The 14,996-nt window shown below is 35.1% G+C and overlaps 3 protein-coding genes across 4 annotated transcripts; 2 read left to right on the plus strand and 1 right to left on the minus strand.

Annotated features, from left to right (window-relative positions):
• The first annotated feature begins 2,774 nt into the window (after positions 1 to 2,774).
• Positions 2,775 to 6,079, plus strand: LOC121784132 (VAN3-binding protein-like). Of its 2 annotated transcripts, none has more exons than XM_042182320.1 (7): positions 2,775 to 3,286; positions 3,776 to 3,901; positions 4,470 to 4,899; positions 4,978 to 5,199; positions 5,272 to 5,321; positions 5,411 to 5,468; positions 5,632 to 6,079. In XM_042182320.1, the coding sequence occupies exons 1-7, from the start codon at positions 3,011 to 3,013 to the stop codon at positions 5,844 to 5,846; spliced, it is 1,377 nt and encodes a 458-aa protein (XP_042038254.1). In that variant the 5' UTR covers positions 2,775 to 3,010; the 3' UTR covers positions 5,847 to 6,079. The 2 variants fall into 2 exon arrangements, with proteins under 2 accessions (XP_042038254.1, XP_042038249.1); XM_042182315.1 differs by having other exon boundaries at positions 2,781 to 3,286; positions 3,773 to 3,901.
• Positions 6,080 to 7,549: 1,470 nt separating this feature from the next.
• On the plus strand, positions 7,550 to 9,584 carry LOC121759620. The gene is made up of 4 exons (XM_042155278.1): positions 7,550 to 7,557; positions 7,646 to 7,763; positions 7,844 to 7,996; positions 9,390 to 9,584. Exons 1-4 carry the CDS (start codon positions 7,550 to 7,552, stop codon positions 9,582 to 9,584), a joined length of 474 nt encoding a protein of 157 aa, XP_042011212.1.
• A 1,609-nt stretch (positions 9,585 to 11,193) lies between these two features.
• On the minus strand, positions 11,194 to 11,891 carry LOC121769741 (EPIDERMAL PATTERNING FACTOR-like protein 4). The gene is made up of 2 exons (XM_042166491.1): positions 11,576 to 11,891; positions 11,194 to 11,489 (listed from the first exon to the last, which is right to left on the minus strand). Exons 1-2 carry the CDS (start codon positions 11,694 to 11,696, stop codon positions 11,305 to 11,307), a joined length of 306 nt encoding a protein of 101 aa, XP_042022425.1. The 5' UTR covers positions 11,697 to 11,891; the 3' UTR covers positions 11,194 to 11,304.
• Between the last annotated feature and the right edge of the window lie 3,105 nt (positions 11,892 to 14,996).

The raw sequence follows: 14,996 nt of genomic DNA on the forward strand, positions 1-14,996 counted from the left end.
TATATTCTAAAAATAAAATTTAAGAAAAAAACAGAAAATGTTGAAAATTCATGTATTTAGAGGCAAATAGCCCCACAAAATAAAATCAAACTTGTATGAAAATATAATAAATGTGTGACAGTTGCAATTGTGAGTTGAGAGCCACACGAGTAGAGAAACAAACATTAGCATTACATGCGGTGGTTATAACTCCCAATCATTGATCATCACCATTCATTCTTGTTGGCTTCTTCTCATCTTATAAATACACATTTTACAATTGCATGCCACCCTTCCCCACCTCATTTATTACTTATTCATATGCCTTGGGCTACAATATATACTATTAATACTACAAGATAAGATTATCATTCCTTTTTTATATATCTATACTTTAGTCACCTGTCACAATTTTTTATAAAATTATTCAAGTCTGCATTTCCTTGTTGAAAGTGACTCATTTCTTTAATATTACTAATATTTTGTAGTGTTTGCGTGTGTTTCAGTCATTATGACTCCCGTGGGATTATGTTTATGAGTGGAACCCTAATTACTAAACGAATAAATCGAGATGAAGCAAAACTCAATTTTTTTAATATCATGTGGAGTATCATTATTTTGAAGTGCTATATGCTGACACAAGTATAAATGTCGAGCTTGAGTAGTATTTATAGGAATTTTGACATGATGGGGTTAGTGTATTTTGTGGGCATTGGACCCCCTACCAATAACATAATTATTTTTAAACTTTTATATAATGGAGTATTTTTTTTATTAGAAAGTGAAATTATCTTTTTGAAGTGCAGTAGATATATTATTACTGACGTAGTTCTGTACATATCCTGATTAATATTTTCGATTAGTAGAAAATAGGGACTCTTGAATTTAATTATGTGACATATGGGGTAATTATTATCTCAATGAATGAAGGATGATTTCTTATTTTGGTACTTGTACTCATTGATGATGATTATAACTAAGAGTTAATAACACATTACTATTACAGTTGGTTTATTACAATAATAACATGCCATTTTAAGATATGCAAAATATTTATCAATATTCCTACAAAAAGCTACGAATATGGCTATAATAAATTTCGAAGTAGAAGTATAAGAATATGATTGTTTTTGGAAGCTTGGTATGTGGATTAGATATTGGTGTTATGCCTTTCTCATTTCACCTAATTAAGTAGTAGTTGACGATCTTATCAACATTAGAAGGTGGAATGAATCAAATATTCCAAGAAAAAGCATAATTCAGTGACATATTGGAGGTGGTCGTGTATGTTTTCATTCTTTCACCTTTTTTTGGTTGAATAGCTACGTTTGTCTCGGTCTTGGTAGTCTTATTTTGGTGCTTTTTTTTATGCTTTTAGCTTCTCTTGTTCTTATTGGTTGGACTTATTTTTGTGGTGCGTGTTTTTTGTTACTATCTGTGCTTTCTGCTTTTATCCTTGTTTGTTTTGCGAGAAGTGCGAGGTGTTGTTTACGACAGCCATTCTTTTCCTAGTTTCTTCTGATGTAGTTAGTGTCTATGGTTGTTTGTACTCTTGGACACTTGGCTCGATCGTTTCTTGACCTGATCACGCTTCATACTTAATAATGAAAGGAGTACTAAAAACATATGAGCTGGCCGTTTTGTGAAAAAAAGTTATGAATCGACACGATTTTTTTTTTGCATTATAATTTTTTAATTAATAAATTTAATTAGTAATCAATTGTCAATTAATAAAGGTTTCATAATTCAATAAATAGTCGTTTTCCATTTTAATTCGTCTATCAGTATTTTTTTATTTTAATCCGTGAGTGTTTATATTTGTAGTAAAATGTCCTATCACCTATTCTCTCTTTCCCTTCCTCCCACCTATTCTATTTTAACTTACTAAACTATTTATAGTGGATCGATGAGATATTAGTAGTATTTGAAAGATTACCCAGTATATAAACAGTGACAACTTAACTTCTGTAGAGATGAAGTATGTATTCTTACCCAGTTATTAAAATAATGAAGTATGTATTCTTACCCAGTTATTAAAATACACCCCTAACAATGAAATAACTCAAGATATAGACTATAGCTACCATTCACTGCATAAAATTGCTTTGGTGATAACAACGTGAAAGCATATCCAACCATTTACACTAAACTCAAACTCATTTTAATATAAATGTCACATTATATATGATTTTACTCCAACTATTTACACTAGACTCAAATTTTAAAAAAATATTATCTATATTATGTCGTTTTACTCACAAAATTTGTAAAATTTTAGGTTTTAGTTTAGTGTAAACATAAAGATAAGTATATTTTTTTCTCAAAAACCAAAAATGAGATTGGTTTTTTAATACTATTGAAGCTAATTACATATCTCATTTTAAGTTTTAGTGTACCATTGGATATCGTTTAAGTCACAAGGTTATTATCATGTTTTTAGTGGGTCAATCAAATAAGAATACGAACGCAATAAGTCTTGATTAAAATTTATTAATTTTGTCCGTGTATATGTCGAGTAAACAATTATCAGTCCTTCTCACAACCGACACACAATATTACCCAAAAATTTGTCATACAACTATAATTCTATCGGATGAATTAAGTTATTAAGATCATGATTTAAAATATCTAACGTCTACATCTACCTCAATTGTACAAAGATCACTTCAATTCATCATGTGCATAAGTTTACGTATTTATTTAACCAACCATTTATTTAGTAATTTAAAACGATACTACTATTAGTACTCCCATTAAAATGCATGAATTTTCTGACTACATTTTTTCCGTCACAATGTTATTGTTTCCCCCAAAAAGTGTCTGAGGGCAATATCGTCACATAACAAAACTATATGCGACAAACTTCATCTCAGTTTCTGCAACTCTTTCCTCTCTCTCCCAACGCCAAATCTCTCTCTCTCTCTCTCTCTACATAAACATTCTAGTACTATTAAAGAAACAAACTGAGTAACTCACGACGCTCTCCCATTATTCACATCCTATCCAACTTCCCTTTCACAACACACTTCTAATGGAGAGGGCGAAACTGAAGCCCATCTACAGACCCTCTGCAACTCCTCCCTCCGATCCTATGGAGTTCCTCTCCCGCTCTTGGAGCGTCTCCGCCTTCGAAATCTCCAAAGCCTTCACCAAGACCAACCCCGATCACCGCCGCCTCCCCGCCCCCGACATCATCTACGAAGACGTCTCAGCCCAGCTCCAAGAACCCGCAGTTTCCGGCAACCCCTTTTCCTTCGCTTCTTCAGAAACCTCCCAGCTCGTCATGGACCGCATTATGTCTCAATCGGTGCGTAAAGATTCGACCTTTTTGTCTGATTTCCCAACATTCTTGTTTTCTAGTGTGTGTTGTGTGTGCGTTTTCAACAACGCTGCGGCCTTTCTTTCAAATTCCTTCCCTTTGTCCATATCTAAAAAAATTATAGTTTTGGAGTTATGTATACCATTCTGCTTTTGTTATTTTGTGATTTGTTTAAGAGAGATTGTTAACTCAATTGATTAACGAAAGGAAAGTGTTTAGTTTGTGGGGAAAACAAAAGTTAATTTCTTGGAACTGTAAGTTATCAAGGAAGCATTTATTGGTTAGGTAAGTAGCATTATGTTTTCTTGGATAAGTAAATTATTAACAATAATTATGTCAATAACAGTACTCTTATTCTCTGGGTAAAATTTGTTGATGGGATCAAGGCTCTGGGGAATTATTTAACCAAAGCAATTATTCCTCTGTTCTGTATAGTAGTGATTTGAATATGAAATATGTGTACAACATGTGCAGCAGGAGGTATCACCACGCACTTCTGGAAGGCTGTCTCACAGCAGTGGCCCCCTCAATGGCGGACAGAGCTGTGGTGGCTCTCTCACTGACAGTCCACCGGTCTCCCCCTCTGAGATAGAAGATCTCAAGGTCCTTCTTTTAAATTAATCTCAACCAAATCTTGTTTTTTTGTCTTTATTTGGAGCTTATTGTATTGTCTTGTGATCATGTTCTCTGTATGAACGCCAAACACCTTTATCTTTATCCAAAAACATAGTCAGAATATGTTAGTACCACAGTGATGCTTTCCTTCTCCCACACTTCAAGATTGCACATTTGTTTAGTCTATTTCTTTTCTTGTTTGTTTAAAATTTTTAGCTTTTATGATTATGAGTAATGAGTGTGCAATTTTGCTATCCTTGTAGATGGAATTATGTCGGTTAGACTGTGAATTTTTTTTAAAAGTATTTATAATGTTTTTATAGTGGTGATATTGATGCATGTGAATGGTCCCTCAAAATGATAGGTACAAAGTAATTGCTTGAGTTATGAGACATTTATGCTCTTTCAGTTGCTAGTGACAAGTTTCACATAAATGTTTCTTGAATTGCTGCCAAATGTGTGCAAGGAAATTAAACATTGAATTTTTGTGGGGTGTACTATTATGATGTGTCATGAAATGGAATTGAATTTTTCTGATGAAAGTGGATACATACAGGCTTGTATGCATCAATACAGTCGAGCAAATATTCCGGTGAGTAGCAAGTACAAGAGCAGCAGCACCGCGGCGGTGAGTGGCGGAGGGAAAACTGTTGGGAGGTGGTTGAAGGATCGGAGGGAGAAGAAGAAAGAGGAGGCGAGGGCGCACAATGCACAGCTCCACGCGGCCATCTCAGTCGCTGGGGTGGCGTCTGCTATTGCTGCCATCGCAGCTGCCACAGCTGCGTCGTCTGGGGCAGGGAAGGACGAGAACATGGCCAAGACGGACATGGCTGTGGCCTCTGCTGCCACGCTGGTTGCTGCGCAATGTGTTGAGGCAGCTGAGGCTATGGGGGCTGAGCGCGACCATCTGGCCTCTGTTGTGAGCTCTGCTGTCAATGTTCGATCAGCCGGTGATATCATGACCCTTACAGCTGCTGCTGCCACTGGTCCGTAATCCACCGCATAATTTGATGATTTGAGTGATTTTGAAATGTGTTTAAATGTTTTTCTTGATGTTGATGTAGCTCTACGTGGGGCTGCCACTCTGAAGGCGAGGACGTTGAAGGATGTGTGGAACGTTGCAGCAGTGGCGCCTCTGGACAAGGGGGCGGGGGTCGTTAGTGGTGTCAGTGGGGGGAGCATTGGCAGTTCCAGCGGCGAATTCATCCCCGAAGAAAACTTCCTCGAGATATGCAGCAGAGAGCTGCTTGCAAGAGGCTGCGAGCTTTTGAAAAGAACTCGAAAGGGTAAGAATCGATGCACACTTGTTGCTCGTGTGGTTTTCGCTCCTCTATCTAATCGAACATTGCTAATCGCAGGCGATCTTCACTGGAAACTAGTGTCAGTTTATATCAACAGAATGGGGCAGGTAGTGATCAAGATTTCCACTATTCAGTCTTCCAAATTGTTCATAGATTAATTTTTGTTGTAAATTGTGTTATGTGGTGATTGTAACAGGTGATGCTGAAGATGAAGAGTAAGCATGTAGCTGGGACAGTCACCAAAAAGAAAAAGAGTAAGAGTCTATATGCTTTTAGCTTTGTGTAATAATGGGATAAGATTTGGAAGTGAAGTGATTCTACATAGGGATTAGAGAAAGCAAGATGAGAAAAAGAAGAAAGATGAGAAAGATAGCCCACCATATCATTCTTCCTTTTTATACAATTTTGAATTTGCAGATGTGGTGTTGGATGTGCTCAAGGATATTCCTGCGTGGTCCGGGCGCCACCTTCTCGAGGGGGGACCAGAGCGGAGGTACTTCGCATTGAAGACCGTCGGGCGAGGCGTCGTCGAGTTCGAGTGCAAGAATCAAAGAGAGTATGATGTGTGGACCCATGGAGTGTCTAAACTGCTTGCCATTGCTGCTGAGAGGAACAATAAACATAGGGTTTGATGTTTCTCATTAGTGGTTTAGTATAGAAAGATAAGCCTCTATTTTGGACTAACAATTGGCAAGTAGTATGGGTGAAATTGGTAGTGAAAAAATGTGGTAAAGTTGTTTGGTGTTAATCCACATGGGATGGATGGATCCCTTTAGTTTTAATCTGGAGAAAATGTAGTATTTTTTGGGATTGTGTGTTTCATTTTGAAATATTAAAAGAGTAAAGTGAAGAAAAGATTGTGAAAGCATGTGATCTAAGTTTTTTGTTGTTTCTCTTTTGTTCTTTTTGTTGGATTAAGATTGGTCAAAAGGAGAGGGAGAATCCCATTTTAAATAAAGAAACATAGAAATGATGTTTCATTCTTTTCTATATTATGCTTTGTGGGACTTGATTTTTCACACTTTATAATGGGCTAATGGGGAATCTAGATTAGGGTTGCGACTTGTGATTGGCAATTTTGTTATGTACTGCACTATTTTTTGTCTCGTTTTATATTGCCAATCTAGATTAGGGTTGTGAGTCCTATTTGTAATGGTTCAAATAATGTTAATTGTTTTACATACACACTTAAACTTTGAGCTAAGTAGAATGATAGCGAGGGGTTATTAAATATTTTTCCATGTTGGACATAAGAGGAGAGGGTGTTGGTAACATTTTTGAAACCTTATTTGGAATGGAAGATGATTCAAATTTCAAGGGAACTTGTTATAAGAGAAGGGCATCATTAATGAAATATTTCGTGAGCTACACATAAATTTATCAAACTCATAAGTCAAGATTAATTTTATGTGATAGTATATCGAGATTAAGTGTTAGGTTCTACATCTATCCTAAAAAAGTAAAACGGAGTACTATAAAATTCAATTCCATTTAATCTATCGAGCCGAAAGACCACTTGGAATGATCAAAACTCTCAACAATAGGTCGGGTCGAAAAGATGTTAGGTCGACCATCCCGAATATGGCTGGTCCGGACTGCACTCAATGCTTACCAAAGAAATGAAAGAAAAAAAAAACTAGATTGATTCGGCCCAAATATTATCAGGCCTGATAAATCATGGCGCGAAATAGCGATAGGCTGATAGCACCACACTTATGTAATTTATGTTCCAAATTTATGTCGGAATTCTTATGTTAGTTTTGTTGTAATGGTCATGTAAATTATGAAAGCAATAAACATAGAGCACTGCTACTATGATGACCTTTAAAACAATATACTCCGTACTAATATTTGCTTTTATTTTTCAAAACAAGATGGGAAAAAGTTTTCATCAAATTTACATTAGCAAGTATAGAAGATAAATTGATGGTGAAGTGAAACTTAGTTAATGTTTTTATCTTCATAAAGAGAGAATATCATTATTCATCCTTCTTCAAACAACAAACAAAATACTAGACTCTCTTTAGAAGATACCCTCGTTTGAGAATAAAAAATATACACAATCGAATTTGAAAAAAAATTAGTTTAAGAAAATAAAATCAATTTTTATATTTGTTGATACAAAATGCATTTTTTCCTACAATAAATTAAATAATCAAAACATACACAAATTCATACTTGACCGGCCCCCAAATCCAAAACCCTCGTCCGCCGCCGCGACCGCGACCCCTCCGCTCCGGCGACTGCAACCACCATCACAAATCCGGTCGACCAAATCACAGCTCATAATATACTGAAACAAGTTTTAGCTCTCAAAGCAGTGAGCATCCTGTCGATGAAAATGTACGCAGAGAGTTTCTACACAATTTCACTTTTTTACAGAGTGAGAATTAACATACGAAGCAGTTACCTTTTCTCTACTTTATTTCAGAATTGAGGCCAGCGCCGGTGCTCTCACTAATTTTGAATTGCTTGAACTCTTGAGATCAAGAGGGGCTGGAAAGGATGCCTCTCGAGTTATTGCAACCGTATCTCAATCTGAGTTCAAGGTTGGGATTCCTAGTTATGATCGTCAACTATGTTACCACTTCTTTATTGCATCTCTCATATCTTTTTGTTTTTCGTTTAGGTTTTTGATTATTTAGAGGGGACTGTTGCTTGCAATCAAACAAGGGAAATTATCGGTACCTTTGTTGCTGAGTGCCGAAAATTTGACCTTGCAAAGGCAGAGATTCTTAATATTGTGAATATAAGACCAAGAAATAAACCTGAGCTTTTTCCGGTAATCTCTATCATTTCTTGTTATTAAGTTCCTTACGTTTTGTTGTGTTGTTTAATTGTCATTCCTACATTTGCTTTTCAAATTGATTGTATCTATTAGTGTAAAGAGCCTTCCACATCATTATATTTATCAATGTTGTATGTCCACATATGTTACACTAACAAGTGGTTGATCAGTGTGACCCTTGGTTCAAATACTAGATGAAGATGTTATTTCTGAATGAGTTTAAGATGATTTGGTATCTTGTCTGTTTGTTGTTGTTTAGGTTACCACTACCCTGTTCTCAATACATACAGTTCACTGCTGTTGTGAATTTTGCATCTATCTCAGTTTAATTTTGAGGGAAATCAGTGGTTTGGAAATTTGTTTCTGATGCCTTACACACTTGAACTTTAAATTCACATTGGCTAACTAAACGGAATTATTATTTATGATCTCACATGCTTTGTCACCTGGAGTCTGGAGTATTTAATTTCAGATTCATTACCCCAATTAGTTTACAATGATCTGGTATCTGTTGTTGTTTAGGTTACTCTGTTTTCAATAGACGCAGTTACACCACCATTGCAAATTTTGCATCTATCACGGTTTAAATTTGAGGGAATCAGCGGTTTGGAGATTTGTTATGGATGTTCACACTTGAACTTTAGATTCACATTGGCTAGCTCCACCGAATTATTATTTATGATTTCATGTGCTTTGTTTTGCCCGTAGTCTTGAGTATTTCATTTATGATCATTACCTGGAATTATTACGTCAAGAAAGGGGTATTGCTAAAAAAAAGATGATGGATTTTGTAAAGTAGAGTTATACCCACCTGTGTGCATACAATGTTATGTTCACTTATGAGCAGTAAAATGAAATTCAGGGGGGCTCTTGAAACTGAATCAGCTTAGCATATCCTATTCAAATGTTAGGATAACTTGTAGATTCAAATACCAAGTGGTAAGCTGGTGAACTGTTAAATTCTTTTCTGTAATTGTATTCCTGATCACTAGATAGTGATGTGTTTAAGTGCAATTTTGAGCCATCAGTAAGTCTATATCAGGATTCGGATTTATATAGTAATTCTCAATAGAAATGGAGGAAATGTAAACGAAGTTGGGCTGTCCGTTTTTGTTCTTCACCTCTAGAAAACATCCACAACAATAATGGGGGATTGGGACATCCTGTGGTAATTTTATGAGTTAGTTTCTTTTGGAATATAACAAGAGAATGTTTGAATAATTTGTGCCGACTGTCGTTGTGTTGTTATGCTGGGCTCTTCTTTAATAGACAGTCTTAGAAAGTCCAATATCATACTTTCTTACCACTGGTAAAGGTCTAACAGACAGTCTTTGAAGTCCAATATCTTGTTCATTTTGTTCATTTTGTTTATTTTTCCTTTCGCCAGCTCATCGAGGAATGCGAGTCACGTAAGGAAGATAAGGCTAAAGAGCTTGTAGAGACCATCACAAGGATTTTGCCACCTCATCCGTCTCAGGTGGATGAAGCAAATGAGGAAGCTGCTGAGGGGGAAGAAGAAGAGACCGAGCCTGAACAAGCTGCTGAAGGGGAAGGGGAAGGGGAAGAAGAGACTGAGCCTTAACCATACCACATACTTCCTCGGTTCCATAGTCATTTTGTCATTTTGTCATTTTGTTACGTTCCATAGTAATAGAGTCATATGATACGGCTGTCCCGATATCACTTCCGGAGCCTGCCCCAGTATCACTCCCGGAGCCAGAGAGCTCCCCAACACACGAACAAGAGCCAGAGCCCGACGCAGAGCCAGAGCCCGATGCAGCAGCTAGGGTGAGTGACAGGGAGAAAGGGGAGACAGCCCCGAAGAGGAACTTGAGGCCGCGGGACAAGCTACGGGCGCCGAGCAAGTTCCAGAATTAGGATGATGGGGTCTGTTTTAGTTAGCAAGTCTTTTTTGTTTTTCTTTCCTTATACGTTTTTATTTCCTTTAAACATTATTTTTGTTTATTGAGTCGGGCCGGATTTATAAGCCCCGTTCGGGTTTTCTTTGTGGTTCTTTCCCGAATCGAATAGGATACGTCGAACCACCCTAGGGTCCTTAGTATAAAATAGGGTATTTCATCCATTACTTGCTATGAAATATTTTCCCAAAAACCTAACTTGTGAAACAAACTTTGATTATTCTTGATTCTCGTCTATTGCTGCCGCACGGAACACGTCCGTTCAACATCAATCTGTTCAATTCTTCGAGCTCGTCGAAGAGCTTGATCGTTTCTGCATTGAGAGGAAGTCTGAAAATCGGGTCTAGCGGAGAACGTCCGTAACATCATATCCCTTTTTAATAAAAGTCCACACATTTTTCCACACCTACTTCACTCGCTCTTACTTTTTTCTCTCTCCATCTCTCTACTTTTTTCATTTACCACTTTATTCTCCCTTTACTTAACTCACCTAACACAATTTTTCTTAATCTCCGTGCCGAAAAAAACGTCTCAATTACTATGGAACGGAGGAAGTAGTATACTTCTTTTACTATCTCTACTTAGTTTCTTAAGAGCATTAACCATGAATTCTAGTTAGGGTAAGAAGGAAGACGGTAGTATGAAATTTTGCACAGTGACTAATCAAATTTACAACTGAACTCTCAAGAGCCAATTACTACATCAATGTCAAGTTAATTTTTTATTCTTTTGTAACGCTAGTGATTTCTCTTTTCTAAATTTTGCACAATAATATTATACTGCAAAAACAAAATATATCAGATTTGTCCCACTCTTGCTACAAGTTTGATTTCATTTTAGGATAGTTTTGGTTTCGGGCTGGACGGACCAAATTTTCCTATTTAGGCCCGTAGGCTGGCCCGAATGAAGTGCAATTCATTGTATCTTGTTCTTGTTTCTTTTTTAAGTAGTCCATCTATCACTCCTTTTGTCCCATAAAAGGTATCCTGAATTAATGCTACTCATAAATCTCATCACTGCAATAACACCTTACAAAATCATGTAGCAAAAGAGAGTTAAAAAAGAAAAACTCAAACAAATTAAAAACAGATATTTGCAGAGAAAAATGTAATTAAAGCTCCCTTTTTCACAGTCGTAACTCATAAATTACATTCCCTAGACTCTTCTCTGCTGCTAAAAAGAGTGCAAAAAATACAAAAGCAACAAATTCAGTAACTTCAAAAAAATACTCCACTAAACAACAGATTGAGGTAAAATCTATGCAGGTTGTTGTTAGACAGACCAAATTCCAACATCATATTCAATCAGTCATTCAACATCTCTTCTATTTTTTTTTATATACACATCAAGTTTTAGTAGTAAAAAAAGAAAAGAAAAATAGTACTAAGGCATGAAGAGCTTATTTCCACACTTGCATCTCCATGCCTCTGGATAGTACTCCAACGGCATACTCATCCCCGGCTGAATCGGCACGTGCACCGCCTTGCACGGCGTGCACCTCCCGCATTTCGATCTGCACGACGGCGGCCACGACCCCGGCCCCCCCAGCCTCCGCCGCTCCACCTCCGCTGCGTTCGATAAATTTAAATAAATTAGCTCCACTTTTTTACAAAAATCATTTGCTGAAAAATAGTATACATATAAATTTAGTTACTTAATTGACGAGGAGGGGTGAAGCCGAGAGCTGAGGCGGAGGAGAGAAGGGCGAAAAGAGCAAGGGTGGCGAAGTAGAGGGCTAGCTGGCGGCGGCGGCGGCGGCGGCGGAGCACTGCCATCGCCGGAGTTTGTGGCGGTGGTGTAGCGGGTTTGAGTGAAGAGGAAGAATTATTGGGAGTGAGAGTGGGAATAATATTAGTACTATAATAAGGGGAAAAAAAAGAAATGTATTATTGGTGAAATGAAATGAGAGAGCGTTGCGTGCGAGTAAGTCCAAGTCAAACAGACATTTTACTACATTCATTGGAGTAACATGACTGTGTCTGTGTGTGAATAGGTATGGTATGGATATTGCAACCTTCTCCTTTTTTTAAATAGAACTCATGTATGAAAGGAAAAAGTGAATGAAAATAAACATAGGAAGAAATAATATTTGAAAGATATGACGGTGTCATGTTTTTGCGAGTCATGTTATAGGGGAGAAATAGTACATATGATGTAACTTCTTAAAAAATTAGTCGTCTATGGTATTGGCAACACATATCTTTTTTGAATCTATTAATAAGAATTTCATTTTTTGAAATTTATTAGTAATTTTTATATATATTAAATCGGATTTGGAATAATTGTGCGACTATTTTGGAAATTGAAAAAGGTTTGAAAATAAGAGCACATTTAGGCATAAAAATATATTGGAGTAATTAATCGTTACTATCGATTCTATTCTTTGCGTAATACATATAGCTAGAAATTAGAGGTCTAATGAAAGTGATGTTACATTATTATATGATAAGATTAACGTAGGTCTCTTTGTTAATAATCAATCCCTGCCCTACCACATATGGCAATGTGTGTTAAATTATCTAAATTCTGTCCCACATCGACTTGGTGAAGATCTCATCTAATCTATATAAGTGTGTATAACTCTCCCCCTTATGAGGCCTTTTAAGGGGTGAGTGATCAATTTCTAATATGGTATAAGAGCGGGTCCAAGTTGATGACGAATTATATCTCTTTATCTCTTCTCTTGCCATGGAAGTCCGATGTGTCATTTCGGCCTACACGTGAGGAGGCGTGTTAAAATTCATAATTCTTGTCCCACATGATCCGCGATCGTCTATTTAAACAATTTAAAATATAGATTTTTGTTATATACATTGACAAGGACGAAACAATATTTTTTTCCATGTTGACTAAAAACTAGTACTCCTATTTCGTAATTTTATTTAGATGTGTGGGTAATATTTCTCTTCCATTTTTATAATCTTATAGAAGATATATAGAGTGACCCAAATTTTAATTACTATTGATGATTATTTATCAAAATTACTAAATTAACTGATAAGATCAATAAACCTCAGTTTGGATCAATAAATATTAATCGCAACCATAATTAGACATTTATATATAATGGGTGTGATCTGTTGCTAACTTTTCTTAAGTTGCTACCGTGCTAACTCATCAACGTAGTGTATTAAAAATGTCAATATGATAATGATGAAATGTCAACATAAACTTAAGTTGATATTTTAATACATTGTGTTGACATTAAATAATTTATTAAAATATCAACACAAATATGTGTTGACATTTTAATATGATCGTGTTGATATTTTTAATACATTATATTGATGAGTTAACAAGTTAGCAATTTAAAAAATTAGCATCCATATATATATATATAATAGGTTCAACCCGTCTTACGCTGAGATGTACAACATTTTCTATATTTAATTCAGAAATCAGGCATCGTGTCATAAATTAACTTTATGTGTACAAATGGAGTAGTTTTATAGGAAAGTTCTAATTTTAATCAATTAATCACTTTGTCTCTTTGAATTATGTTATATTTCATTTTGACATAGTACTATGACCATCTTTAATGATACACTAAAATCTAAAATGAGGTAGACAATTAGCTCCAATGATACTCTAAAACTAATTCTATTTTGGTTTTTGAGAAAAAATTACCTACTTTTAGATTTACACTAAAACAAAATCAAAAACTTTTTTCAAATTTTGTAAGTAAAAAATGCATAATATAAAGAATAATCTTTTAAGTTGAAGTTAGTATAAATGATCGGAGTAAAATCACATTCAATGTGATATTTACATTAAAATAGGTTTTAGTTTAATGTAAATATTTAGAAATGCTCTAAGCCAAGTATACACAAAAACACTTTAAATCTTAAATACTTACTACCTACATGCTTATCTCAAACCATCTGCAACCAACATAAAAACACTTACATCAAAATACACAGCTACCCTTTTATTATTTACTAGTACTACCATTTTACTTAATTTATAGTATATTACACTAACTCATTCAACCCACATTTTATTATAAAACTAATAATAGTATATAAAAATGGAACTCTTATTTCACTTACTTTTTCAACTCACTTTCTTTTACATTTCCTAAAACCCATGCCGAAATCAAAGTGGGCAATTAATGGAGGACGGAGAGAGTAATATCTTATTTATTTATTACTATTGTTCTTATAAAATTAAATAGGAGTACATAAAAAAAGCATGTCAGAGATGATTAGAATGGGATGGTAATCACGTGAAGAAACATGTTTCCAGTTTTCGGTCTATTCAGGAATCGAGGCAATTATATTATGACAGTCAATAACATGTTTATTACTTATATGTCGGGTATGTGTACATATATTATTAAATACTAGTTATTGAATTGATTTCCTTTTGGATTATAGTATTAATATTTCTGTTATACTAAAAAATATTATTAACGCAAGTAATTAATTTTGCTAAAACATAGTAATCAAAGCTTGATTTAATGTTTGTGATAATTTTCTTGAAGCTAAAAGGAGCAATGATACCAATAGCAATCTGTGAAATAATATAATTATGGTATATATATCGCATGAACAATTACTAATGTGATCTACAACGAGTGTATAACTATTGCTGGCTCTCACATTTTTAAAACGAGAACAATTCATAAATCACTTTTTTTCACACAAAATCTTACTCTCGCAACATCCCTTCCCTCTTATAGCTAATTATGTTTACAGTCATATAATCTCTTCAGTTAGAAAAAAGCTTAACAATGCTGCATAAAATATTGTAACGAACAAGAAATGTACCGATTTAAGTGAGAAGAATATTTAAATTAAATAAAAAAAATAGAGAATGAAAAAAGAAAAATAGGAATGGTAAATAGGGTCGATTTTTACTAGTAAAAACGTCACATCCATGGGACCATAGCAACATTGAATAAAATATTGTTCTTACTGACCAAAAGAGAATATAATTAAAATACATATATTATAAAAAAACATCTTAATATATATATATTAGAGCGTTATTCTCCTATTCATTCCTTAGATCCTTTATTCTTCTTAATATGGGCTGTTAGATCTCATTCATCAACGGTCCAGATGATCTGCATT

Source organism: Salvia splendens, chromosome 2 (genome assembly GCF_004379255.2).
Source record: "Salvia splendens isolate huo1 chromosome 2, SspV2, whole genome shotgun sequence".
In the NCBI taxonomy this organism is placed as follows: domain Eukaryota; kingdom Viridiplantae; phylum Streptophyta; class Magnoliopsida; order Lamiales; family Lamiaceae; genus Salvia; species Salvia splendens.

Coding starts and splice junctions, on each gene's coding strand:
- LOC121784132 (XM_042182315.1), top strand. CDS start 3,011: ATGGAGAGGGCGAAACTGAAGCCCATCTACAGACCCTCTGCAACTCCT. Junction 5,322..5,410: donor ATATCAACAGAATGGGGCAG/GTAGTGATCAAG, acceptor TGATTGTAACAG/GTGATGCTGAAGATGAAGAG. Junction 5,469..5,631: donor AGTCACCAAAAAGAAAAAGA/GTAAGAGTCTAT, acceptor TTGAATTTGCAG/ATGTGGTGTTGGATGTGCTC.
- LOC121759620 (XM_042155278.1), top strand. Junction 7,764..7,843: donor TATCTCAATCTGAGTTCAAG/GTTGGGATTCCT, acceptor TTTTTCGTTTAG/GTTTTTGATTATTTAGAGGG. Junction 7,997..9,389: donor ATAAACCTGAGCTTTTTCCG/GTAATCTCTATC, acceptor TCCTTTCGCCAG/CTCATCGAGGAATGCGAGTC.
- LOC121769741 (XM_042166491.1), bottom strand. CDS start 11,696: ATGGCAGTGCTCCGCCGCCGCCGCCGCCGCCGCCAGCTAGCCCTCTAC. Junction 11,490..11,575: donor CACCCCTCCTCGTCAATTAA/GTAACTAAATTT, acceptor TATCGAACGCAG/CGGAGGTGGAGCGGCGGAGG.